Source organism: Mauremys mutica, chromosome 1, assembly GCF_020497125.1.
Source record: "Mauremys mutica isolate MM-2020 ecotype Southern chromosome 1, ASM2049712v1, whole genome shotgun sequence".
Lineage (NCBI taxonomy): Eukaryota > Metazoa > Chordata > Testudines > Geoemydidae > Mauremys > Mauremys mutica.
In genome coordinates this window covers 214,239,450-214,265,495 of record NC_059072.1, presented here as the reverse complement: position 1 = coordinate 214,265,495, position 26,046 = coordinate 214,239,450, and the positions used below count along the sequence as shown (strand labels likewise).

Sequence of the window (26,046 nt, the reverse complement as noted above, 5' to 3'; positions counted from 1 at the left end):
GCCTTTAAGGAAGCGGGAAACCATCTGGTTGGACCGACCTTCCACAGATGGACGAAAGGCGGACACTGCTGCCAGGTGAACCCTCAAGGAGGAGACCGCAAGGCCTTGCCCCTTAAGGTACCAGAGGTAGTCCAGGATAGTAGGAACCGGGACTACAAAGGGATTGAGGCCTCGTTGGTCACACCAGATCGCGAACCGCTTCCATTTCGCCAGATATGTGGAGCAAGTGGAAGGCTTTCTGCTCTCAAGCAGGACTTGCTGTACTGCCGCGGAGCAGCCCCTCTCTGCGTGGGTCAACCATTCAGGTACCAAGCTGTAAGATGGAGGGACTGCAAGCTCGGATGGCGTAGCCTGCCGAAGTCCTGGGTGATGAGGTCCGGCCACAACGGAAGGGGGATGGGATCCCGAACGGAGAGCTCGAGCAGCAGGGAGTACCAATGCTGCCTCGGCCAGGCCGGAGCTACGAGAATGACGGTGGCTCTGTCCCTCCGCAGCTTCTGAAGCACTCGGTGAACGAGAGGGAACGGAGGGAAGGCGTAGAGTAGGCGATCCTTCCAGGAATACAGGAAGGCGTCCGACAGGGAGCCCGGCGAGCGACCCCGGAACGAGCAAAACAGGTGACACTTCCTGTTTTCCTTGGACGCGAATAGGTCTACTTGGGGAAACCCCCACCTCTGGAAGATCGTGTGTACGACATCTGGACGGAGGGACCACTCGTGGGAGAGGAATGACCTGCTGAGATGGTCGGCCAGCGTGTTCTGCACTCCCGGAAGAAAGGACGCTTCCAGGTGAATGGAGTGGGTCACGCAGAAGTCCCACAGGAGCATCGCTTCCTTGCAGAGGAGGGAGGAGCGGGCTCCGCCCTGCTTGTTCACGTAGAACATTGCTGTTGTATTGTCTGTGAACACTGTCACACAGTGGCCTTGCAGGTGGGTGCAGAAGGTGCGACAGGCCAGACGGATCGCTCGCAGCTCGCGTACATTGATGTGGAGAGCGAGCTCCTGCGGCGACCACAGACCTTGGGTGTGAAGGTTGCCCAGGTGAGCCCCCCAACCGAGCGCTGAGGCATCCGTGGTCAGCGTGGTGGACGGGCGAGGCGGATGGAACGGGACTCCCGCACAGACGACCTGCGGGTCTAGCCACCAGTTGAGGGAGTCGAGGGCCGGCCTGGAGACTGTGACCACCATATCGATGGGATCGCGAATCGGTCGGTACACCGACGCGAGCCAAGACTGGAACGGGCGGAGGTGGAGCCGCGCGTACGCGGTGACATACGTGCATGATGCCATGTGGCCTAGGAGGCGGAGGCAGGAGCGCACCGTCGTGGTCGGGAAGGAGACGAGGTCCTGGATGATGGAGACCATGGTCTGATGTCGAGATTGTGGCAGGCAGGCTCGGGCTATCACGGAGTCGAGGACCGCTCCAATGAACTCCACCCGCTGTGACGGAACCAAAGTGGACTTCTCGGCGTTGATGAGAAGCCCGAGCCGTCGGAAGAGGGACAGAATGTCTGCCAACTAGCCCATCACCAGCTGTCGAGACTGACCGCGAACCAGCCAGTCGTCGAGATACGGGTAGACATGTATCCGACGACGGCGGAGGGCTGCGGCAACCACCGCCATGCATTTGGTGAACACCCTCGGTGCGGTGGAGAGCCCAAACGGCAACACGGCGAACTGGTAGTGGGCGTTGTTGACCACAAACCGGAGGTAACGTCGGTGAGGAGGATAAATCGCGACATGGAAGTAGGCGTCCTTCATGTCGAGGGCGGCAAACCAGTCTCCCGGATCCAGAGAGGGAATGATGGTCCCCAAGGTAACCATGAGAAACTTGGGCTTGAGCAGGAACTTGTTCAGCTCGCGAAGGTCCAGGATAGGACGTAGCCCCCCTTTCGCTTTGGGGATGAGAAAATAACGGGAGTAGAATCCCCTGCCCCGCCTGTCTTGAGGCACTGCCTCTATGGCACCCACACTCAACAGAGTCTGGACCTCCTGTAAGAGGAATTGCTCGTGAGAGGGGTCCCTGAAGAGGGACAGGGAGGGTGGGTGGGAAGGCGGGGGTGAAACAAATTGAAGGCGGTATCCCGACTGGACTGTCTGAAGCACCCAGCTGTCTGTTGTTAATTGGGACCACGCCGAAAAGAAATGGGAAAGGCGGTTGTAAAATAAAGGGGAAGGATCCGGTAGGGAGAGTGATGGGCCGTCCTCGAGCGTCCCATCAAAAGGCCTGCTTGGCCCCCTGAGGGGCCTTGGAAGAGGCCTGGCCCTGGCTACGCCGATTGCCGGAAGGACGACGGCGATTTTGAGCCGGTCGCCGGCTATTGTACGGCCGATAGCGTTGCTGGTAGAAGGGCCGGGAGGGTTGCTGCCGGAAGGACCTGCGTTGTGTCGCCGGCGTGTGCATCCCTAGGGTGCGGATGGCAACGCGACCATCCTTTAGGGTCTGGATCCGGGAGTCTGTCTTTTCGGAAAAAAGACCCTGCGTGTCGAAGGGCAGGTCCTGCAGTGTATACTGCACCTCCGGTGGCAGGGTGGAGGACTGCAGCCAGGCGATGCACTGCATCGACACGCCGGAGGCTAAGGTCCGAGCTCCGGAGTCCACAGCGTCGAGGGCGGCCGTGATGGAGGACCTAGATGATCTCCTTCCCTCCTCTAACATCGCCGTGAACTCCTGGCGGGAGGCTGACGGCGGAGCTCCGTAAACTTCGCCAGGGACGTTAGGATATCAAAAACGTATCTGGCTAGGAGGACCATCTGGTTAGCAATACGCATCTGTAGGCCACCCGCCGAGTAGACCTTGCGGCCTAGCAGGTCCATGCGCCGGGCGACCTTGGACTTCGGCGCAGGGGCAGGTTGACCGTGCCTCTCGCGGTCGTTAACCGATTGCACCACCAAGGAGTCCGGGGTCGGGTGGGTATAAAGGTACTCATAGCCCGTAGGGGGAACTGAGTATTTACGCTCGACCCCGCGGGCCGTGGGAGGGATGGAAGCGGGTGTTTGCCAAAGCGTGGTAGCGTTCTTCTGGATTGTTTTTACAAAGGGCAACGCCACCCGCACGGGAGCGTCCGCACCAACCACGTTGGTAATAGGGTCCTCGTCCTCTTGGACCTCCGCTACTGGGAGATCCATGGCCGTCGCCACCCGGCGAAGCAGGTCCTGGTGGGCCTTCAGGTCAATGGGCGGCGGCTCTTTGGTTGAAGCACCGGCCACCGCCTCGTCCGGGGAGGATGATGAGGACAAGCCCTGCACGACGGCCTCCTCCGCAGGGGCTGCTGACTGCGCCTCGGCTGGGTCGTGCTGCACGGAGGACCAGCGGTCCGGCGGAACGGAGGGCTCACGTTGAGGCGAAGGGGCCGCCTAGCTAACAGTTGCCTCGGGGGCCCTACGCTCGGAGGCCGAGTCTCTCGGGGGAAACGGTACCCCCTGCGCCTCATACTGGGCCCAGGGAACCCAGAAGCCCCACTTTTGAGCCCCTTGAGGATCACCGTGAGGGGTCGGTGGCAAGTGTGCGTTGCTGTCCGCACCGGAGGCCACCGATGCCGGGTGAGATGGCCAAGGAGGTGCTGAGGCGCTGACGGATTGTACTGCCGAAGGCGGTAGTCTGTCCGCAGACGGTGCCGAAAAACAGTGTCTGTCCATTCGGTACCGGGACGGTGACCGAGACCGTCGGCCACCGCGGAGCCGGGAGCTTGACCGGTGCCGGGAGCTCGACCGGGAGCGGGATCTGCGGTGCCGGGAGTGGCTGCGAGAGTCGCGGTGCCGGGAGCGGTGCCGGGACTGAGACCTCCGACGGTGCCGACGCGACGGCGATCGGGACCTGGATCAGTGCCGAGAGTGCGACCGGTACCGGGATGATGAACGGTACCGGGACTCCGACCGGCGTCAGGATGGCGACCGGTACCGGGACGGCGAGCGGTGCCGAGAGCGAGATCGGCGGGATGGCGACCTTCGTCAGGACCGGGAGCGTGACCGGGACCGGGAGTGTCGTCTGTGCCGGCGGTCCGCAGAGGGCGGCCGGATCATCATTGCCGGTTTGCCTGCAGACGCGACAGCCCGCACCGGTGGTGCCGGGGGCCGGAGGCTCGGTGCCTCTATGAGCTGTATCAGCTCACGCGCCGCGGAGAAAGTCTCCGGCGTCGACGGCAGTCGTGGGTCAACCGCGGACGGTGCCGGGGAGCGTGGCGGTGCCGGACTCGACGGCCCTTGCGGCGCCGGAGTCAACGGCTCGGTGCCTGCCTGGTGCACGGCCACTGCAGGAATGGCAGGTGGCGCAACAGCCTTGGCTGAGTCCTCAGCACGGGACTTAGCGATCGCCTTCGCCAGCCTGCGCTTCCTAGCAGGCGAAAGGGAGCGGTGCCCGGTCTTCGCGGTCGCCGGCTGAGGTTGCGGCGCCACGGTGCCGGAACGGCTCGGCGCAGCTGGTGCGCTCTGCACCGATGAGGCTCTCGGTGCCGGCGCGGCCGGTGCCGGGGGCTGTAACGACGCCTCCATGAGGAGCTGCTTAAGTCTATAGTCCTGCTCCTTACGTGTTCTCGGCTTGAAGGCAGAACAGATCTGGCTCTTGTCTGTCCGATGGCCCTTGCCGAGGCAACGAAGACAGGCGTCGTGCGGGTCCCTGATGGGCATAGGCCTCTGGCAGATTGCGCAGGGCTTAAAGCCCGGTGCCTTGGGCATGAGCCCGCACCGGGAGAGGAAAGGGAGGGGAAACCCCCCTAACCTTAACACTAAACCTAACTAACTAACTATAACAACTATCTACACGAACTATGAACTAACTATATACAAAAAACCTTTAGCGAGAGCTAGGGTAGTGGAGGACAGAGAGCACTCCACAGTTCCAACTGGCTGTCACGGGCAGTAAGAAGGAACTGAGGAGCGGACGGGCTGGCTGGGGTATATATTCAGCGCCATAGCGGCGCCGCTCCAGGGGGCGCCCAGCCGGCCCCCCGGAGTTGCTAGGGTAAAAAAGTTCCGAGATGCCGTGCACGCACGGCGCGCACACCTAACTGGAATGCATAGGAGCAATCACTCGAAGAAGAACACCAGTTACAAGAAGGTGAATGACCATTTTCCTTCATTGAGTGCTTGCATACGTCCCTTACACTGTATGTTAGCCAAGGCAGTGGGACTTGGCGTCTCATTGGAAGAAGAAACTTCAGGATTGCTTTTCCCATGATCACATCTCCCCTTGATGCAGAGATAAGTACACAGTGTCTTGTAAATGTGTGAACAGAAAACGATGTCACTGCCCTGCAGATGTCCCCGAACGGATATGTGCCACAAATGCTGCAGAGGCTGAATGTGCTCTACTGTCTGTAGTGTTCTGTTAGTCTTCTAGGAGGTGTTATATCTTTGGCAGTGTAGCACGTGTGATATTCCATTTTGAGAATCTCTGTCCTGTAATTGGTTATCCTCTCAGATGTTCTAAATAGGAAACAAAGAGTTGAGTAGAAACCCAACGGGGCTTTGTCCCCATCCAGATAAAAGGCCAAAGTTCAGTGCACATCCAGAATATGCATGATTTGTTCCCTTGTGTGAGCTTGTGGCTTTGGGAAGAAAAGTAAATACAGACCAATTCAGGTGAAAATCAGGCTCCATCTATGAGAGGAAATTAAGGTGTAGCCTAAACAAGATGTTGCCTTTGTAGAAAATGATGTGTGATGGGTCAGTGACAAGTGCATTTAACACTCCCACTCAGCCACCAAGAAAGCTTCCTTTACCATATTATCTTAAAGTTTCAGCTAAAACAGTTCAAGCCATTTCAAAGGATGAGATTAGGAAAAACAATGTTATTCCAATGTTATGCCAACCACTGCTTCTTTAGAGCAAAGACTTTTAAATTTGGTAGGGGAGTGAATTTAAATTTGGTTGAAGTGAGCAGGAGGCTAAAGACTTGAGTGAAAGGTCTATAAGGGAGGACAACACTAAATTCAAATTTCAAGGCAGTGCTGGATCCTGAATAGGTGGGAACAGTCTATCTAGACCTTTGAGGACACTGACAGATTTCCAAAATAGTTCTACTATAGATTTGACGGTAAAACACTGTGATAGCAAACCCAGAGGCACACTAATGGAGCTGAGGTCTAGACCAGACTCCTAAAGATGTAAAGGATAGTCCAGAATTGTTTGAAACTTTGTCTGAATCAGCAACACATTATGGAACACCCTCCAGATGGAGAAGCACTTCCACTTACTCGGGTAAGCAGCTCTTGTGGAATGCTATCTGCTATTGAGGACGACATTCTGGAGTGCCACAGAAAAGTGAGCAGCCTTTGCATTTAACCACTGATGACCCATGGTGTGAGGTGCAGAATTTGGGTGCAGAACCCACACATGGTTCTAAGTTACAAGACTTCTGGCTGGCATCAAGAGCAAGGGTTCTCCAGTAGATAGCTTGTGTAGGTTGGAATACCACAGCTGCATTGGCCAAGCTGGAGCTATAAGGAATATTCTGCCTCAATCCTGTTTCAGCTTGAGAATAACCCTGGGAATCAGGGTTACTGGTGGATAGGTGCACAGAAGATCCTTGTCCCATGGAAACAGAGCTGTGATGTTGCCTTTGAACAGAACTGGGGCACTTTCTGTTTTGCCAAGTTGCAAGCAGATACACCATCCCACCCCCTCCCTATATGAAATACCAAAGCTAGAATGGCTGTGTTGTGAAACCGTTCATGGTCTAAGTTGAAGGATCTGCTCAGCAATCTACCAGTACATTTTGAACATCCAGTGAGTGAGATGTCCAGAAAGTAACTTAGCTCCATATGCATAGATTCCACAGCTTGACTGCCTCCTGGCAGAGGCTGCCTGACCCTCCCCTTTTGTTCACATAAAGTGCCACTGTGGTATTGTCAGTGAGCACTTGAACAGTTTTGACCTGAATATCAGGCATGAACTGTTGACATTCACAGGATATTGTGCACAACTCAAGGACACTGATGTGTAACTTGGCCTTGCAGGTAGTCCACAAACCCTGAACCTGAAGATTACCCAGATGTTCTCCCCAAGCCATAGTTGAAGTGTCTGTTACTGAAATCACAGAAAGGATAAGGAGAGAGAAGGGAACACCTCTGCATACATACCAGCTCCGAGATGACAACACCCTGTCGAGGATGCATACCAGCCTATCCAGGTGGTGACTGAGGGAAACATGCTGACTTGAGACATGCTTGCAGTGCTTTGAGAAAAAACCTGGAATGAGGGGTCACGTGTGTACATGCAGCCATGTGAACTAGGAACCTAACACAATTCCTTATTTTGGTTCATGGGTGATCCTGGAGTGACACACACAAGTCCTATATTGTCTGGAAAGAGGCAGAAACGACCTGTCAGAGGTAGATTCCAGGAGTGCTCCAGTAAACTCTATTCTTTGTTAGAGGCAATAATGATGATTTTTCTTTGTTTATTTTCAGGCTCAGAATGCTGAACAGATGGAGCATGTGATTGATAGCCATCTCTAATAGGTGTCTGGAGTGACCCTGAAACAACCGATCATCCAGGTAATGAGACATGTGGACATCTCTCTGTCAGAGGCAGGCCACTAGGAATCCCCACGGGCTGCAACCAGGAAGAACAGCGCGTAGTTATTACCCTACCCATGGCCCTGACAGCAGCAATGCCATGTCCAAGGAAGCATGAAGAGTTGATTGAGAGACCAAATGACATTTTGCAACAAGAGACTGAAACTGCTCCCTAGAACTTTCTGGCAGTTTATTCATGAACTGAGAGATTGCCTCCCAATTAAAATAGTCATATCTGGGAATTAAGACTGGTTATTGGCCATGTGGAGCTATAAACTCAAAATACATCTTTCTCCCAAAGAGATCAAGCTTTTTTGCATCTTTTCCTTAGGGTTAGCTTTAGCCCAGCATTGATGACTCCTCTCCTTCACCACATCCACTACTAATGAGCCTGGCATAGGGTGTAACAGAACTGCTCAAATCCTGGGATGAAACATGGTATTCACTTTCTGTTCATTGGGCCACAGGTGGAAAGGAAGAAGTGGTTTATCACAGAGTCTTGGTAGGCTGCATGATGGCCTTGGGTATTCTTCTCCACTAGCTTCACTTGTGTACCAAGAGAAGTAGCCATTCTTTTGAGGAACTCCTGGTATACCTTAAAGTCATTCAATGCCAAGGAGGATGCCAACAATACCAGAGCATCATCCATTAATAAGGATGATACATTAAGGGGAGGCGAGGAAGAAACCTCCTGATGTTTGGAGCCATGATACTGGCAAAGGCTGCTGCTCCAAAGGGAGTTGAGGTAAGTCCAGTATACTGATATCATAGGTTGATCAGTACCGACCATCACAGGTCTCTTGGTACTGGTGGTGAAGACTCTGTCCCCAGTATGACTAATGAGGAGACTAACAATACCGGGCCCCAGTCATGCTGCCCACATGTTCCAACCCCAGGCTCTACTCTTCACAGATCTCCAACCATGTCTATGAGAATGTGACCTGGAGGAAGCCCTGGACTCTTGGTAGCATGAGACTTGAGAAGCCACCTCAGATTCCAACAAAGAATAGGAATATTCTGAGAGCCAAGGTGGTGTATTAACAGGGCTTGTGTCTGTTTGTTCCTCAGAGACTGTGACCAGAATCTATTCCAGGAACACAGCACTGGCAGAAGCACGGATGCCTTTCTAGCTGCTGGTACCATGCAACAAGGTGGCGTCAACACCAAAGTGGAGGATGGCACAGTGGTACCAGACCCCTATGGTTGATGGGCTCACAGCACAGTATACCAGAGCCGAGGAGTGTGGTACCTGCACTCATGCCAACCAAGGGTCTTCACCCTGGATCAGCGGCGCACTGAAAAGCATAATAAGTCTCTGTCTGCTGCATCAGCCTCTGGCGTTATTGGTACCTGTATTAGTGGCTGTCCTACTGTGATCAGAGATGTCTTATCTGTCACAGATGGTGAAGTAGTAGTTGTGATGGCCCCTGGGAGAGTACCAGAGTCAACGACTCAGGTCTATCAGTATGAGTCACATCCAGGCAGTGGTGAGCTGAACGGCATGCTCTATCATGGGTACCAGCATGACTATCTGTGGAGGAAACCTATATTCTGGTCTTCCATGAGTCTGACACCGACTTATGTTTGTGAGAACATGATTACTCCAAAGTCTTTGCCCTTGAAGACAGTCCCGGTGACAAGAATCTCTTGCAACCCCATCCGCCAGTAAAGCTGGCTCTGGGAAGGAGTCATTGAAGAGCTTCCCTTGGACAACTGAGCAGGTCAGATGCTAGTATAAGGGCCTTTATAAGAATGTGTTTGAAGGTGTTCTTCCCACAGCTTTTTTGTTCTGAATTGAAGCCTGGCAGATTGAGCTTGTGTACCAAGCTGTCTCTTATGTGGCATAGGCTCCCCTGGTACTCGGCAAAGCAGGCAGGCCTGCCTGAGTGGAAATAAACCAGAAAAATTTTAATAAAAATAAGAAAATCAAAAAGAAAATATCAAAATAACAAAAGAAAAAGCAATACCACTAGGCAAAATAAGTAGCAAGAACTCTGTTCTCAAGGAACACGGAATACTTTAGTTCCTTCTTAGCATTGGTGGTTGAAGGAGGGGCAGAGTGGGGCATCTCTGCCCTTTATATGCTGCATTTGAGCACAAGGAGCCAAGATGTGGTTGGGGCTACTTCTGTGGGTACTGTTAGGAAAACTCTCTGGCACTGATCCACTAGATGCTCACACACACCTCTCGTGTAATGGACATATGCGAGCACTTGAAGAAAATTAAAGAGACATTAAAACCTTAAATTTAAAACAGATCTGTCAGAATTTGTCATATAAATGTTAAAATATTAAAAAGACATTGTTAAGGTTGATAGGCATAAATTGAAACATCCTTTAAAAAGAAGAAGCAGATTCCTGAGTTTGAAAATTCAATCAGCCTCCCAAAAATCAGGCTTGAAATTCTATTAAATTTTATCTTCTCTGCCCTGTGAGCCATTGGTGAGAGAACCAGGGTGCCAGCTTTCTTCATGTTGGCTTATGTGTACACCTTGCATGACTACTTAAATACTAAGGTGATGGGATACATCAGAAGATAGAAGGTAAAATCCTGGCCCCACTGAATTTAGTGGCAAAACTCCCATTGATTTCAACAGGCCCAGGCTTTCACTCAAAGGGTGCAGGATATACATATTGTGGTGTTCTTCCACTCTGCCTGTCTGCTCTGTTGTCATCTAACAGCTTGGTAAAACTCCCAGGAACACAGTCAGAATCAATGAATCATCCAATATGTATACACATGCTTGAAAATTACAACAAAGGTGATGGAGATTGATTTTCATAGACTCATAGAATCATAGAACTGGAAGGGACATCGAGAGGTCATCTAGTCCAGTCCCCTGCACAAGTATCATCTAGACCATTCCTGACAGGTATTTGTCTAACCTGCTTTTAAAAATCTCCAGTGATGGAGATTCCACAACCTCCCCAGGCAATTTATTCCATTGCTTTTAGGATCAAGACTTGAGTGTATTTCTTTAGTGCCACATATGTTTTTAAAACAGAAACACAGACTAGAAAACACCTTCAAACTTCAAAGTGCAGTTTAACTCTAAAAATGGTATTGTGCAGTTTCAGATTAGTCTCTCAAATCTTCTCCATTTCGAAGGAAATGTACAAGTGTCAGGACTATAAACTCACCTTGGCATCTGAAAATCAACCTGTTTCGTTCCCAGCTTACATATCACCTTGTGATTGGAACTCAGTAACAAATCTGTTGATGATGTGAGAGTCAGAAAATAATCCAACTCACTCGCCCATAATGGTATTGGCTCTGGTCAAGAAGAGGTAAAATGACTCTGAATACACACAGGAAGCAGATCTTTCAAGTAAGGTGAGCCATTTTTACATAAAATCTTTTCAGAGTTGAGCTGCACTTTAAGGGTTGTTGTTTTATTTTTTTTTGTGATGCATTCTTGATTTGGGTATTGCCAATAATTGGAAAATAATTCCCTGTGCTAAGCTGGTAATTGACAAGTTTACAAAGAGGGCCAAAGCTAGAAACTGATAAAAGCCTGATTAATCTTTTAAGTGTGTAGTTCCTTCTTGTGGGAAAACAATGATACTTTTAAGAACAAAAAGGGCAATTCACTTGTGTTATTTTTGACACAGATAAAGCTCTTAATATAAATGATTTGGATTAATAGAATTTTGCTATGTACAAGACTGTTTTTTCCCCCAAACTAGCTTAAGCAAGAGCAATGCTGCAGCGTAGCAATTTCATCCAATGCCTTGTGGTGATTCTATTAAACTATTATACTCAGCTGCTTATCTGAAACATTGTAATTATTAGCCACATGTGCAAAGCTTCAAATCAGCTTATGTTTGCACAATGCAACGTTATTTGCATTTTTTTGTTTTGCCATTTTTACTCATATTGGAATTGTGGAACTGGGATAAATTAATTAGAGGTAGGCAACTTCATTTTATCTAACTGCAAAACCAGCTGAACAATGCAGGTTCAAAAGTTTAACATGGCTGTTACTGGGCGCATATTTTGCTAGCGAGAAATGGAGGGGGGGAAAAAGGGCACAGAATTAAAATTGTAAATGAAAGAAGGGAGTATAGATCCAATGAGTCTGTCTTCAAGCACAGCTGCAGAAAAGATGACAGGGTGCACTGACCTGAAGATATGGCAGATATTAGGAAAATGTACTTAACTTCAAGAGCAATTGGAGTGTGTAATAAACTGTCAGGGGAGGTGGTTTAGGCACTATCAGTGGATATTCAAGAACCAGATATGATAAAAGAAAGGGTGATAGGAATAGTTCTGCAAAATAAAATGCAAAGGGATTGTGGTCTTGCTGGTTCTAGGTATATATTTATGTTTATTAACAGTATCAGTGTGAGGTGGCTCTTCCAAAATCTAGGCAGATCTCTGAAGAAATATGGATTATTATTATTTTTTGGCAGGGTAGGGGGAGATGTTTAATCTCTTACTACTTCCATGGGGATGAAAAACCGCATTCTCCTGAGCAAAAGAAATTGGAGGAAACTCTACCAGTGAGGACTTGGGAGTTTCCCAAACCCTATTTGGCAATGGTATTAAGCTGTAGGAGAATAATTTACCTCCCCCCCAGTAAATTATATCTACTAGTTCTTCTTTATCCATTAGTTTTATTTTCAGAGTTAACAGTTTAGAGTGACATTAGCGTATTTTATAGATGCCATGAATATTTGCTGTGTATTTCTCTAGCTAGTTTATTACTTGGTCCTTTTTTTATATTCTTGACTACTTTCCCTACCTGATGCTCATTAGTTTATCATTTCTAGCACTAGCTGTATCCTTTTTAAAAAAGATTTGAACCACATTGGAAGATCACTCAGAAAGAGTTCCTGGCTACAGAGATAAATGATATGTTTGTGTTAGTTACTCAGCTACTTTATATTTTAGTTTCTAAAAAGTAATTGCAAGAAGGATTGATATAATTTCTGATTGTGTACCTCAGTTGGCTTCTTATACTTATGTGAAGTTGAATCAATCACTTCAGATGAATTTAGAAGAGTAATTGGTTTCCTGAAAGTTTAAAATATATTATCTGAGTATGAATTCACTTGGGTGCTAGAAAGTAGTTCTAATTTGCATAACTGTGACTGATTTTTAAGTATTACAAAAGTCTGATTCTTCTAGGTGACCAGATGTCCCGATTTTATAGGAAGAGTCTCAATTGTTGGGTCTTTTTCTTATATAGGTTCCTATTGCCCCCCACCACCCCTTGTCTTGATTTTTCACACTTGCTGTCTGGTACCCTAGATTCTTCATAAGGGTAAGAAAACAGCAGAAACACAGAGTGATGTGTAAAATCAGATGGAAGCATGCTTGTTATTTACAATCCCCATCTCCCCAAAATTCATCAGTTCCCTCCTGGGATTTGCCATTGTTTTGAAAAAGAAAAGTAGCAGTTTCTTTTTCAAGTAGTACCCTTGGTTTTGCTTTAGGTATCCAAGATACAGCATTGCTATCCAGGTACAAACTACCAATATTGATTATCTTGGTCACGTCTGAAGCTTTTTTTCCCCACAGTTCAACCACATATTCCAGTTCAAAAAATTTTATGTTATCCCAGTCTTCCATAAACTGTGTTGCTAACAGAAAACAATATTTGCCCTTCAAAAATGAAACATTTTTGTAAAGAACAAATTAAAGTTCTCCAATTTTAAACTCTGTCAGTTTAACATGCTGAAATTTAATTAACCATTAAGGCTAATTAAAGGTACAGTTTGGTCAGCACGAAATTATCAAACCCAATTAGGATTCTGATGCAATTATCTACTGTTGGTTGCTTATTGTAAAAGTTATTTCAGTTTTATTCACGAAATTCTTAAAGCATAATTTTTAGCACTGAAAATTGGCATTAACGTGTAGAATTCTGAACTGGCAGCTGCTTCCCACAGCTCCCATTGGCCGGGAATGGTGAACTGCAGACAGTGGGAGGTGTGGGCGGCCGTGCAAATGTAAATAAATTGTCTGGTGGCCTGCCAGCGGATTACCCTGATGGACCACAGGTTGCCCTCGACTGATATAGATACTCTGGAATCATCCCACTAGGATATCAAATAATATATGATTCTCCACAATTTAAAAGGGCATTAATGCTGGGATTTGAGCCAACAATTAGAATGGCAATGGTTTCTGATGTTCCTGCTCAGACTCCTTTACATCATACAGAAGAAAAGGCAAAAAGATTGTATGAAATACAAAGGGAAACGATGCCACCCCCAAAAGGGTGTCAGTAATCACTTTTTTCAAATAATGGTCCAATGGGACAGGGAAACCAGCAAAATAGACAGAAAAAAAGAGAATTAAATAGAGGAGAAAATAAAAATAGGAGAACGGTTCTGTATGAATAAAGGGCAGGTGATCCAGGAAGGAATTGGCTATGGAAAAAAATATTACAGTATTAACCTAGAGACAGAATTGATGGTTTGACTACTGATGGATTGCTCCAGAGATTAGCTAATCATGAGAGGAATATGCCTACAGTTCCATCTAGTCCCAAAATTCAGGTCTAGGGAGGCCAAGCGCCTCCTACCTCCTTGATATCAGTAGAAGAGCATGCTGATTTAGTGGCACATTTACCAACAGATGATTGGGGAAGACCCACTGTATATGTGAAATTTAACAAAGGAGCATTCAGGGAAAATATGTTGGTAGATACAGGTGCCACATTTTCTTTAATAAGCACAAAGACTAAGAATTTATTTGGACCCCCTGTAACTAGAAGAAAATTGTAAGGATTTAATGAAACAGAGTAGAGTGCCATTTATTTCTCCATTTAACTTTACATTAGGTATAAAGCAAGGAAAAGAACAGTTTGGTTTAATGGATCTTGATTGTGAAGGAATAAGATGAATTGATATATTGAAAAATCTTAGGTTAATAATCGGTCTAGTAAATAAGGTATTGTGGGAAATGCCTTCTAATAAAGTAAAGGATTAATTGCAGCCTATTGATATTGAAGCAGGGTAAAGGCTAGCTACTATTAAGGCTGTTGAGGAAATAAAATGGCCTGATTGGCCAGCACTATTGGAGATTGCACAAAAGTATAAAGAGGTCTGGACTACTAATAATGTAGTATGGAATAATAATGCAGAATGTGGAAAAATTGAAGCAGAAGTATTAATTATTGGACTGGATCCCCCACCTCAAAAACAATATAAATATCCTAAGGAGGCAGAACCTAGGTTAATGAAAACTATCCAAGGTCTTTTAGAGCAAGGAGTTTTAGTCGAACAACAGAGTGCAAATAATGCAGCCATATGGCTAGTTTTAAAGGCAGATGGTAAAACTTGGAGATTAACACCATCGATCTTAGGCCACTGAATAAAGTAACTCCAATGACTGCTCCAGTGGTAGCAAAATATCCAGAGGTGATTGCTTTCATTATAAGAGGAGCATGGTGGTTTACAGTCCTAGATTTAGCAAATGCATTCTCTGTTATACTTTTACATCCAGATTCTTGGTATAAATTTGCCTTTACATTCCAAGGATGACAGTTCTGTTTTACTCAACCCCCCCATGGATTTCATAATAGCCCTGCCATATGCCATATGCATGTAAATAAGATGTGGAATAAAAGGCCTAATAAGGATAGTTCAAATATGCCAACAGCAAGTGAACAACCCAGGAGTAATGTTGGGACAGGAAGGATGATCACCAGATAAACAAAGGGTACAATTATTGCAAAAATTGCCAGCCCTTACAGATATATCTGCTTTAAGGTTGTTTTTAGGGATGACAAATTTCTCAAGATTTTATAGAAAATTATGCAGAAAAAGGCCAGCCCACTGTATAAGTTATTAAAGAAGGGAATAACTGAGAATGGGGATTAGAGCAGCAGAAAGCTTTTACACAACTTAAAAAAGCATTAGCACAAGCCCCAGCTTTAGCATACCCAAAGGTAGGACAACCTTTTGTGCTCCAATTGGCTACTACCAGCACTGGAATGAGTACTGTATTGAGTCAAGTCTATGGTACAGGTCTTCGACCAGTGGCATATGCTTCTAAGATTCTGAATGGAGTAGAACAGGGATTCACCCCTTCTGAGAAAGGTATTAGCCTTAGTTTGGGCTTTGCAACATTGGGAATATTTAGTAGGATTATCTCCTGGGCTTCTGAAAACATCCCACTCACCCATGAAATATGCATTAACAGGGAAAATTAATGATGGACACGTTTCTAGTCCTAAATTAGCAAAATGGATGTTAGCCTTGCTGAATAAAAATGTAACAATGGACAGGGTCCTAAGTTTATCACCAGTTCCTTATGGTCTTGTAAGTGAAGGGAACAGCATGAATGTCCCCTACCAGAAATTCCTCCTGAAGGACCTATATTATTCCAAGGTGGAGCAATCTTAAGCAAGATTATAGACACAATAGACATAATTTGGTTTGTGGATGGTTCTAGCTTTTATGAGCCTTAGCTGTGGCACAAACAGGGTATGCAGCAGTAAGAATATCCAATGAAAATGTTTTTAAGGGACAGTGCATACCTCATTAGGCACAAGCTGCTGAAATTGTAGGTGTAGCAGCAGCATTGGAAAATATGTGAATGGATAAAACTGTGGCTACTTTCACAGATTCTGAGTGGGTGCTGAGAGCTACAGTGGATTGGATGCCACTGTGGCAAAAGAGGGTCATGAAATCAGCAGATGGTAAATACATTGCTCATGCTGAAAAGTTAATGTATTTGTGGGAGTTAGCACAACAAAGAACACAACCAGTATTAATGGGAAAAGTAAAAGCCCATAAGAAAAATGTTGAAGGAGCTCAGTGGAATAAGGCAGATGAACAAGCTAAAGTAGAAGCCAAGGTGGAGACAGTATGGCAGCCACAATTCCAATTGATCCCAATAGCTAAACAAGAAAAAGAAAGAATAGAACAGATTGATTTAGTAGCTTTTCAAAAAAAATTGCTGAAATAAAAAAATTGATATAGAAAGAAAAAGGGATGGAAAATTTGGCAGCATGAAAAAAAATTGGTATTAACTACTAAAACAGTGGATAATATCTCTGTGTGTGGTTCCAATGGAAATTAGATCTGAAATGATCTCTCTAGTTCATGATAATGGGCATTTAGGAATAGATAAGACTCTCAGTAGATTACAAATCGTAAGATGGTAGCCAAACACGAGGGCAGATATAGAGCAATATGTGAACAATTGTTTACCCTGTGCAGCAAATAATGCAGATATTAAAATAATAAAAGGACCATTAGGACACCAGAGAATAGAAGGTCCATGGGCTAGGTTGCAAATCGGTTTTATTGGCCCATTGGCAAAAACTGCAAAAGGAAATCAATATTGTTTGGTGATAGTGGTGTGGCAGAGTTCCAACCTTGTCCCTGGGGGTCCCATGCTTCCAGGCAGTTTATGCTAGCCTCAGAGGCTCCACATAGCCCTTCTCTCTCTAGGGCCAGGGTTACAGTCTACAGAGCCCTTTTCATCATAAGCCAGCAAGGAGGTTGGTGAGAGAACGCCCACAGTCTCTGTTGTCTCTATGGGCTTATTTCAGAACAGTTTAGCCTCCTGTCCTGACAGGGGCCAGACTTCCCCTCCCAGGAGGTGTTTCCTGTAGTGGCAGGTTGGGGGGAACCTAGGCCTGCCCTCTGTTCTGGGTTCTGGCCCAGGGACCCTAATGGCAGCAGCTGTTGGCAGTCAACCTTTCACTGCCAGAGTTGCTACATTTGCCTGGGCCACTTCCCCACAGCTCTCCCACTTCTCTCTCTTAACACCTTCTTTACCCTTACCTTAGGGCTCCCTTCCAGTGGCTTAAGGGCATCTTCATTACTCAGCCCTTCAGCCACACTGCCTCTCCCCTGGCTCCCTCTGGCATGACCAGAGTGAGCCCTTTTATAGTATCAGAGGGGCCTTAATTAGAGTAATTAAGATTACCATGCACCATTCTACTAAGGGCATGTCTCCATTACGTGCTGGATCGACGGGCAGCAATTGATCCTGTGGGGGTCGATTTATCGTATCTAGATGTGATAAACTGACCACCAAGCGCTCTCCCGTCGACTCCGGTACTCCACCAGGGCGAGAGACACCATGGTAAGTAGATCTAAGTACGTCGACTTTAGCTATGTCATTCACGTAGCTGAAATTGCGTAACGTAGATTGATTCCCCCCTCACCCGCCCAGTGTAGACCAGGCCTAAGAAAATTGAACCAGTAATTGAACATATAAAAAGTGATACTAAACACAGACGGTGGGAAGTGTTTTTGGGATGGTCTCCCACAGCAGTGGGATTCTTTAATGTAATTTTGCAACCGAGGGGTAGTCTTGGTGTTTCAAATTGTAATGGCAATTATGCTTATTATTTTGGTGTACTGGATCAAACGAAAATTCAGTCAGCTGAAGTATATACAATTCCTAAGCTTTAAACAAAACTACTACGGCACACAGGCAAGTGTGACCACGGTGGGAATCAAGAGTGGTGAGGAATTGTACTAGTATGAAGACATGTCTGCTCCATCTCATGACTATGAGAGCCTTGAATCAACAATGGACAAGACCACACACCCATTGAACTCAGAAAACAATTAAGTGCATTTATCTATCATACCAGCAGGGAAGGGAATTGATACAAGAGGTTTTTTTTGTTTGTTTTTTTAACTGTTCTAATCCTTTGTCACAACTGGCAACACCCAGGACTGAGGCTTATGACTGCATCTCCCTGCAAAGAAAAGCCTCAGGATGGGGTTTAAATGGCCATAAAATTCACTTCCCTTGATCAAAAATGGTGACGGTATCATGATACTTTGGCTTGCATAATTTAGTAGTTAGTTTTAGGCTAGATGCTTTAGATAAACTATAAATAATGATAGTTTGGAGCTATAAATACAAAATGGTGGAGAGAGGAGAAGAACAATAAGAGAAGATCAAGAACAGCAGAGAAGGCAACCAGGCAGCAGTTACAGAAGGGAAAGATCAGAGCAGAGAAAGAGCAGAAGGACCTGAGATGAAACAGAGGAACTGATGAAGAAGTGTAGGTCTGATTTCTTGTGTGTTTTAAAGGACTGTTTGTGTGTGTCTGTCCATAAAGCTGGATGCCTGCTTCCGAGTGTGATCTAACCCACCCCATCCTGTGAGTGCCCAGCCACCTCTCACAGAATGGTAATTTTGAATTGTTCAATGTTTCTTTAATGCTGTATTGTAGTGTTGTTTTATACATACACATTGGGTATTTGTATGTTACATTGTAATAAGTCTAATGCTATATTGGAGGCCTTATGCATATGTATAAAAAGGTCAGTGTGTACTAATACTGCAACATTGTTTTGTCTTATAGTTTGTGTAGTCTTCTGTGTCAATTGAATGTATAATCTCTAAATATAATGTAATTGTGCCTTACTGCCTGTTATATTCTGTACTGCTTTCTTTCTTGCTTTACTAAATATATGGCAATCACAGAATTTTCTCTCAATAAATAAGACTTTGTTTTTGAAGAACTACTACTTGTATGACAATCCTTTGAGAGGAGGGCTGTATCCGTGTCCTTTTCAAGAGTTAGTAAGATTAGCCTGCTCTGGAGACTCTTTTGCGGGTTGGCGTCAAACCTCCTGGTAATACCCTGGCAATTCCTTTAGGGCAGGTCACCACCTTTTTCCCCATTTGGGCAGAATAAATTAACAATCAATTTATAATTATAGGTAGGCCAGTATTGGAGTGCCTTGGGTCCACATTTTGGGGTAACACCGAGACATATTTTTTACTCCCCATGGTAACTGTCTCTTCTATACCATGATAAGACCAACAAGGTGATTTGTTAGGATACACACAGTCTTAGTGAACTAATTTTATTTTTTAATGGTGTGTGTGTGGGTGGGTGGGGAAGGAGGGGATCTTCATGATCCCACCAGTCTCCTGTGTGAGAAGCAAAGCACCCAGTTGCTTTTGGTAGAGTCAGTGCATAGTTGCCAACATGTAAGTTCCTTGGGGCAAGGACTGTCCTTTATCGTATGTTTCAGCGTGCCCAGCACATGTGAGTCCTTGATGCTCATTTGTACATGTACTTTATTACTATTATTTTTATTAATGGCATTAACAAGTGTCTAAAATGGTGGACTGATGACTATCATGCTCCCCCAGTCACCGAAGCATCCTGGTGAATATTAGTACTTAGTTCTTTTCAAACATTAACTAATTGCCATAATACCTCTGTACAAAATGTAAGTACCTGTATGCCTGTTTTATAAATAGAGAAACACAAATTAGGTGCCTTGATGAAGGCCACAGAATGAGTCAGCATTATAACCTGGATTAGGATGACCAGAAAATCATACTTAATTAACTAGATGCTATTAGTGTTTCTCCATTTACCCAGAGGTCATCAGGTTGCTCCGCAAAGTAGGCAGCTCTGATGCAGTGAACAGGGGAGCTTGTTGATATCTGTGCCATCAGCAGCAATCTGAACAGCACTGCTCCCCATGGCTATGGAAGTCACCTGAGGGCCTTCCCAAAATTGAGGGGCTCATGGCCCTGGCTTGCAAGGGACACAAAGGCCAGTTCTTGGCCGTTATAGGGGGAGTTACGAATAACCCATGATGTTTAGGAAAGTCCATTACAAACTTTCAACCCCTGTGACAAATTATCCTGTAATTCCAAGGCTGTGTTTGCAAGCAGATGGAGGCACAAGAAGTTTTCCAGGCAACTAGTTGATTACCAGTTGCTGCTATATTGGACTCTGCTTTTGCCTGCATTCTGTACCCTGCACCCAACTCCTGCTCCTTTTTTCTGCTCCATTCCTGGCTCCTTCCTCAATCTTGTCTATGTTCCTGATCTCCACTGTGCTCCTACTCTGTGCCTCACCTCCAACCATCAGTTACCAGTGCTGGCTCTGAACCCTGGCTTCAACTTCTGACTGATTCTGGCTTGACCCTCGGCTCTGGCATTTGGTATCTGACCCTGGCTCCAACTATGGCTCGACCCCAGACTTATTTTCCCAAGCTAGACACCTGCTGTACCCACTAGACCTGACTCCTGCTCTGACCACTAGGCAAGACCACCTATGGCTGGGTCCCTAACAATACCTAGTGGAGAAGTGTGTGTTTCACAGAAAATAATACCCGAAGTTGACAGACTTAATAGAAAGGTCAAGGACTGATCACTGTAAAACTTGCATTGACATTGTTTGTGCTTTTTTTTCTTTTTTTTCCCCTGAGGATTAACAGTAGTCTGCAACTCCTTCCACCAGTACTAGCAGTCCAAGATCTGTCAGATGCAACAAATTTGTTTTTGAGGGGGGGGGGGGAAATGAGGAGCACAAGAACTAAGCAAAGAATCGTGCTGATTTAATTTTATAGTTGTCATGAAGACAATTATGAAGCATACAGGAAAAATGAAAGGGCATGCCAAATTACAACCAATATTTCTGATTTGTTCCCAGATCCTGCACCTCAGCACCTCAATTGAAAATATTGTGAACTGAAACATCTTTGTGGGTGTTTGAGTGCCAATGACCACACCAAGCACACTGCTTTGCTTCAAAGTTCCCACATCTGATATTCCACAACCCATGACTTCCTAAACTGGAGCAGGGTTAGCTAAGATGATACTGATAAGGAACTTTAGAAGATCTTATAGGATACTTAGCTTCAGTAGCAGGTTTTTGTTTTTTGGTTTTTTGGTTTTTTTTAGTATAACACAATATTATGGGAAGTCTATATACTGTAGGAGTTAGGCTGTTAATAATCACATCCAATCACTGATCTGTCATGGGTCTCACATTCATTGCAACAATTACACTATTAACATTCATTTAATAGGCAAAAAACACTGAAGAGAAGTAGCAACTGGGCACATACCACCTCTGCTTTTCAGAATTAAGCATTTTGATGGTTACTTATTAAAATAACAAAGCATATTACATAATCCCCATAAAGGACTAAGAGCCAAGCTTTTAAAGGCATCTATATTTCTTTAAAAATCTGGCCCTAAGGGCCTATCTAATAGTGGTTCCTTTAGCTGTATTTTACTTACAGTGGATTTAAAAACATCAGACAACACCAACTATCTGTATTTTAGTTGTCAATATATTAAGCAGGGCTTATCTGACTGAAATCCTATCTTTGGTACTGTACTATAAATTGTAACCTTTTAACTGTAGGATCATTATGGCATTGAATCTGTGGGACTTTTGAATGCCGTGTAATGTCATTACAACTGTACAGTGTTAAGATATCCCCTCTTTTTTAAATGAATTACAATAATTTTCTATTTAAATCAAAATCATGCTGAATGGGCTAGACTTATAATTCTTTGAAGGTCTGCGAGCTGCTTGAAAATTTTCACATCTCAAGGGTTTATTCTTGTCCAAATTATTTAAATACTGAAACACAGTAGTAGCTGTTTAAATCTGCTCTGCCTGTAATTATCATCATCTATCTTTGGATATAAAAATTGCTTACTACACATCACATACATACTCTGATGGATCACTGTTTCAAAAGGGAAAAAAATGAAAAACAGCTTGGCAAGCTGTTATCTTAGAGCTTTACACTTTTATTTATGCTATTACTGGTAGTCTGCAGAACATATAATAGTACTATTAAATTTGATTCCTCGATAGGTATCAAATTCATCTAGGAATAATGACATTATAATGTCATTGACAGCATTCTGAAAACTGCCAGAGCCATAAATGATCCTCGTACCTTTGTTGTCAAAGCATTTCATTACCATACTCCTTGTCTGAAAAGATGTAATGTCCCAAATCAATGTCTTGCAATACATGCAGAAGCTAGTGTTAATAAACATGAAATATTATGGCTGTCACAAAACCATGCACATCAGGTATCTGCAAGTGTTTCAGAATGTTGTCTCTTATTTGCTGAAGGCACATTATTCATTTCAATTTAAATGCCATAGTATTGGGGAATTAGATGTAATGTTTAAAATGACTACTGTTCATATATGATACAATTATAAACACTACGGACATGTTATTCTATTATTTAAAAATATATCTTTATACTTTGATACACAACCACTCTTTCAGGGTCAAATAAGGTCATGTGATAATATATACAACTCTGAAGAGAGACAAGATTATATGCTGGGAATTACAGAGCATATTTTTCTTGATTTAATTCTATTGTTTTGTAAAATGTGAACACAAGGAAGCTAATCTGCAGAGCCTACTGTCCACACGACAGTGTTGGTCATCCTTAACTGTGTAGTACTAGATTAAGTATGTATTATTCACCCTCCACTCCCCACCTGGTTTCATAGACATTACACAAAAGACAGACTATTAAAAAATCTGGAGTCAGTGACCTCAGATATTCAGTTCTGCTGTCCAATATTCGCACAATAAAGCAACCCAGAAGGAAGGAAATTAGACATTTTTAGGGCAAACTCTTGCAGATTTTACAATGAATTGCAATAGTTACCTAGCACAGGTCTTTCTGTAAAACAGTGTTAATGTACAACAGAAAAATTCACAGGACAAGGTCTGGGCCCGGCTTCAGTGGTACAAATCAACCAAAAAGCCAACTTTATTGGCCCTTGGAGTGGATCCTGGGGTGGATCCATCTTGGCTTCCCCAGTGCAGGGGCTGTGGGTGTGGGGTTGTGTGTGGTGGGGGGGTTGTCCTTTCTCCCAGTGTAAAGGTAGGTTAAAGCCACTTTACAACCCCACTCCTCTCCTGAGCAAACCTTGTTTACTTATTCATCGAACATTTTTAGGATGAATTTTTCATAAAAGGCCTCTATAGTTTTATATCCACAATCAAGTCTAGGTGCAATTTTCAGGGCACAATCATTTGTGGATTCAAAGATAACACCTCCTGATTTGTGGTCATACATGCTTTTATATCTGTAAAGTTGGGGACATGTCTAAATGCTAATATTTGCATCTTCAACCAATTGCAAATATAACACTTCTGGTGCAAACCGAGAAGTCAAATTGAGCTCCCATAGAAAATTCAGCTTCTTAAGATCAAATTGCTCTCCCAAGCTCACACGCTGTAACTTTCATGGGAGTTTATCTAAAAGCAAAATTTCTGTCTGATGTGTAAGGAATATAATACTATCATAAAAAGATAAATAATTGGGTAAAAACTTACAATTTCATCCATTGTGACTACAATTTGGGAATTGCTAAAGGTGATATTTGAAGAGTTGAGCATCAACACAGTGAATCAAATTCAGACCCTGGTACAAGCAAGCACAACTCCCCTTGACTTCAGTTGAAGTTGCATCCACTTACACAGAGGTTAGATTTGGCCCTGTTTGTCAGGCTATTCATGCAGAGCTTAAGGATTTAGTGAATACTGTTAAGTGTAAGGGAAATTTGCTCTGACGCAGGTGCCCAATAGGTGCAGAAAACAAGTACTGTAGCCTATGCAGACTCTCTCTCTCTCTCTCTCTCTCTCTCCAGGTATTTACAACATCCTCCCCCTCCCCTTCTCTCTCTGAAATTGTTACTATGCGAGTAGTATGACAAGATGGCATGTCCCAGAGGAAATTAACTTGTATCATATCCTGGGCTGATAAAACAAGTGAGCAGCAGTCCTCTTTTGTTAAATCTTATTGCCCCTACTCAGCTCACATTATTGCAGATAATGGTCCCAGTGGTGGGGAATGTGGCATATAAACAGGACAACCCACACAGAGCTGTCTCCCTCCACATTCAGCATACACACACTACTCATCTCAGGGTTTATGTGAGCCACGCCTTTTAAATCAGTTAATGCTGCACTGCACATGAATACAAAAGACGCTTAAGTTAGCTAATTATTCACTGGATAGTAAATGGGAAGCCAGCCTCAGATCTGAGGTTGGTGATTAGTGCAAAAAGAATAAGCATCTCTGCCTGGTTTACAAATCCATCTATATGCACCCCCAGACATATGCTTACTGTTATGACTATTGGGATATTTGTTAGGTCCAGTATGTAGTAGGGATTTTCTTGCTTTTGGCGACAAGTCCCCATCTCTTTTCAAAGACAGGACTAGGCTCTAGATAGTGCACTCTGCAAATAATGCACTACAACTGAAGTAACTGCTGTACTGTTCTTTCTTACCGGCAGTAACTTGAACTTCATCCTGGACACTAGGTGTCTTATTTTTAGTGGTGATCACATTTTTTGCTGCTGGCATAGCGGTTGTCCCAGGAACCACACCAGTTAACAGAACTTCCACTCGCTCCTCCACTCTGTTTCTGGCTCGACAGCATACAACAGCTACAGGAAAGAAGGGATCAATTTTTGTAAAATGTTGCTTTCCTGAAAAATTAATTTATTGATTTTAACAGAATAACTAAAAATATAAGGGTGAGATATCTTTAGAAAGATGCTAATATCAGGTATTCAATTACCCCAATGGGGACTGAGACAGTGAAGAGGAGCCAGTTTCACTGTTCCCTTCATATTCTGTCTGACAAAAACACATGGTAAGATGTTGCTCAATTTATTGAAAAAACATTCTGGACTAAGCAATTCATTTCCACAGCTGCTTCTCAAATAACACTTGAAAAGAAATCTCTGCAATTTCTTTGCAATTATGAAATTTAATTTAAATTCATTTAAAAATAAAAAAAGGTATATCATTTAAAATATTTTAATTGGAAATAAAAATAGGAGCTAAAAAGAAATTCAAAAGAAAGTTAATGGTTGTGGAAACTGAAAATGATTTTTTTTATATATCTTAATTTAAGACCACATGCAGTTGCTCAGAGTTGAAGTTTTAGAGAACATTTAACACAATTTTAGAGAACCATACTAAGATTTAAAATTTTGCAACTTGAGTTTCCCTTAAGTATCTGAAGCAAAGGAATTTTAATATAGAATGTGACTTTTGTGAATTCTGTGATTTTAATCCTCCCCTTATAAAATATTTCAATTTTCAATACAAGGGTGTTTTATCCGGTGTATTATAGTCTGTAAACCCTTTTTGATTACAATTCTTTCAACACCATGAAAGATTAGTAAATTAGATCTAGAAATTGAAGGGCACTATTATGTTCCCAGATAAAATTATTCAGAAATGTCCAGATGTCTCAAACTCTACATAGACTTGGACAAGGAGCTGGTTATCTGTTTCTCAGTTTTAAAATGTCAATGTTCTTTCCATCAAAATTATGCCCAAGTGAATATGAAAATAATTATTTATTCTATGATTATGAAAAAGCCAAAGATTTTTTTTTATCCACACAGATGATTAGCAGTGACTTATAGTCACAATTTTTTAGGTTAGAAGGAACAATAATCTAGTTTAACTTCCAGCATTATACAGTGCATAGAATTTTACCTAGTACTGCCTGCACCAAGCCCATAACTTCTGTTTGGGCTACAGCAGGTCTTTTAAAAAGACATCCAAACTGGATTTAAAGTCTTCAAGTGATGGAGAACCCACCACATTCCTTGATAAGTTATTTCAATGGCTAATTACCTTCACTGTTTAAAATGTGGACCTTATTTCTAGCCTGAATTTACTTAGCTTCAGCTTCCACCCATTGGATCTTGTTATTCCTTTGTTTGATAGATTAAAGAGCCCTCTACTGTATTCTTCCCGTGTAGGTACCTATAGA

General features: G+C 44.2%; 1 protein-coding gene across 2 annotated transcripts in view; it reads right to left on the bottom strand.

Moving 5' to 3' along the window:
• Positions 1-26,046, bottom strand: part of CFAP47 (cilia and flagella associated protein 47) — a 647,660-nt gene that overhangs the window by 40,531 nt on the left and 581,083 nt on the right. For both annotated transcript variants that reach the window (XM_045022903.1, XM_045023700.1), the window contains one exon: positions 24,542-24,700. In XM_045022903.1, the coding sequence (XP_044878838.1) occupies positions 24,542-24,700 (159 nt within the window). The remainder of the gene's footprint in view (positions 1-24,541; positions 24,701-26,046) is intronic.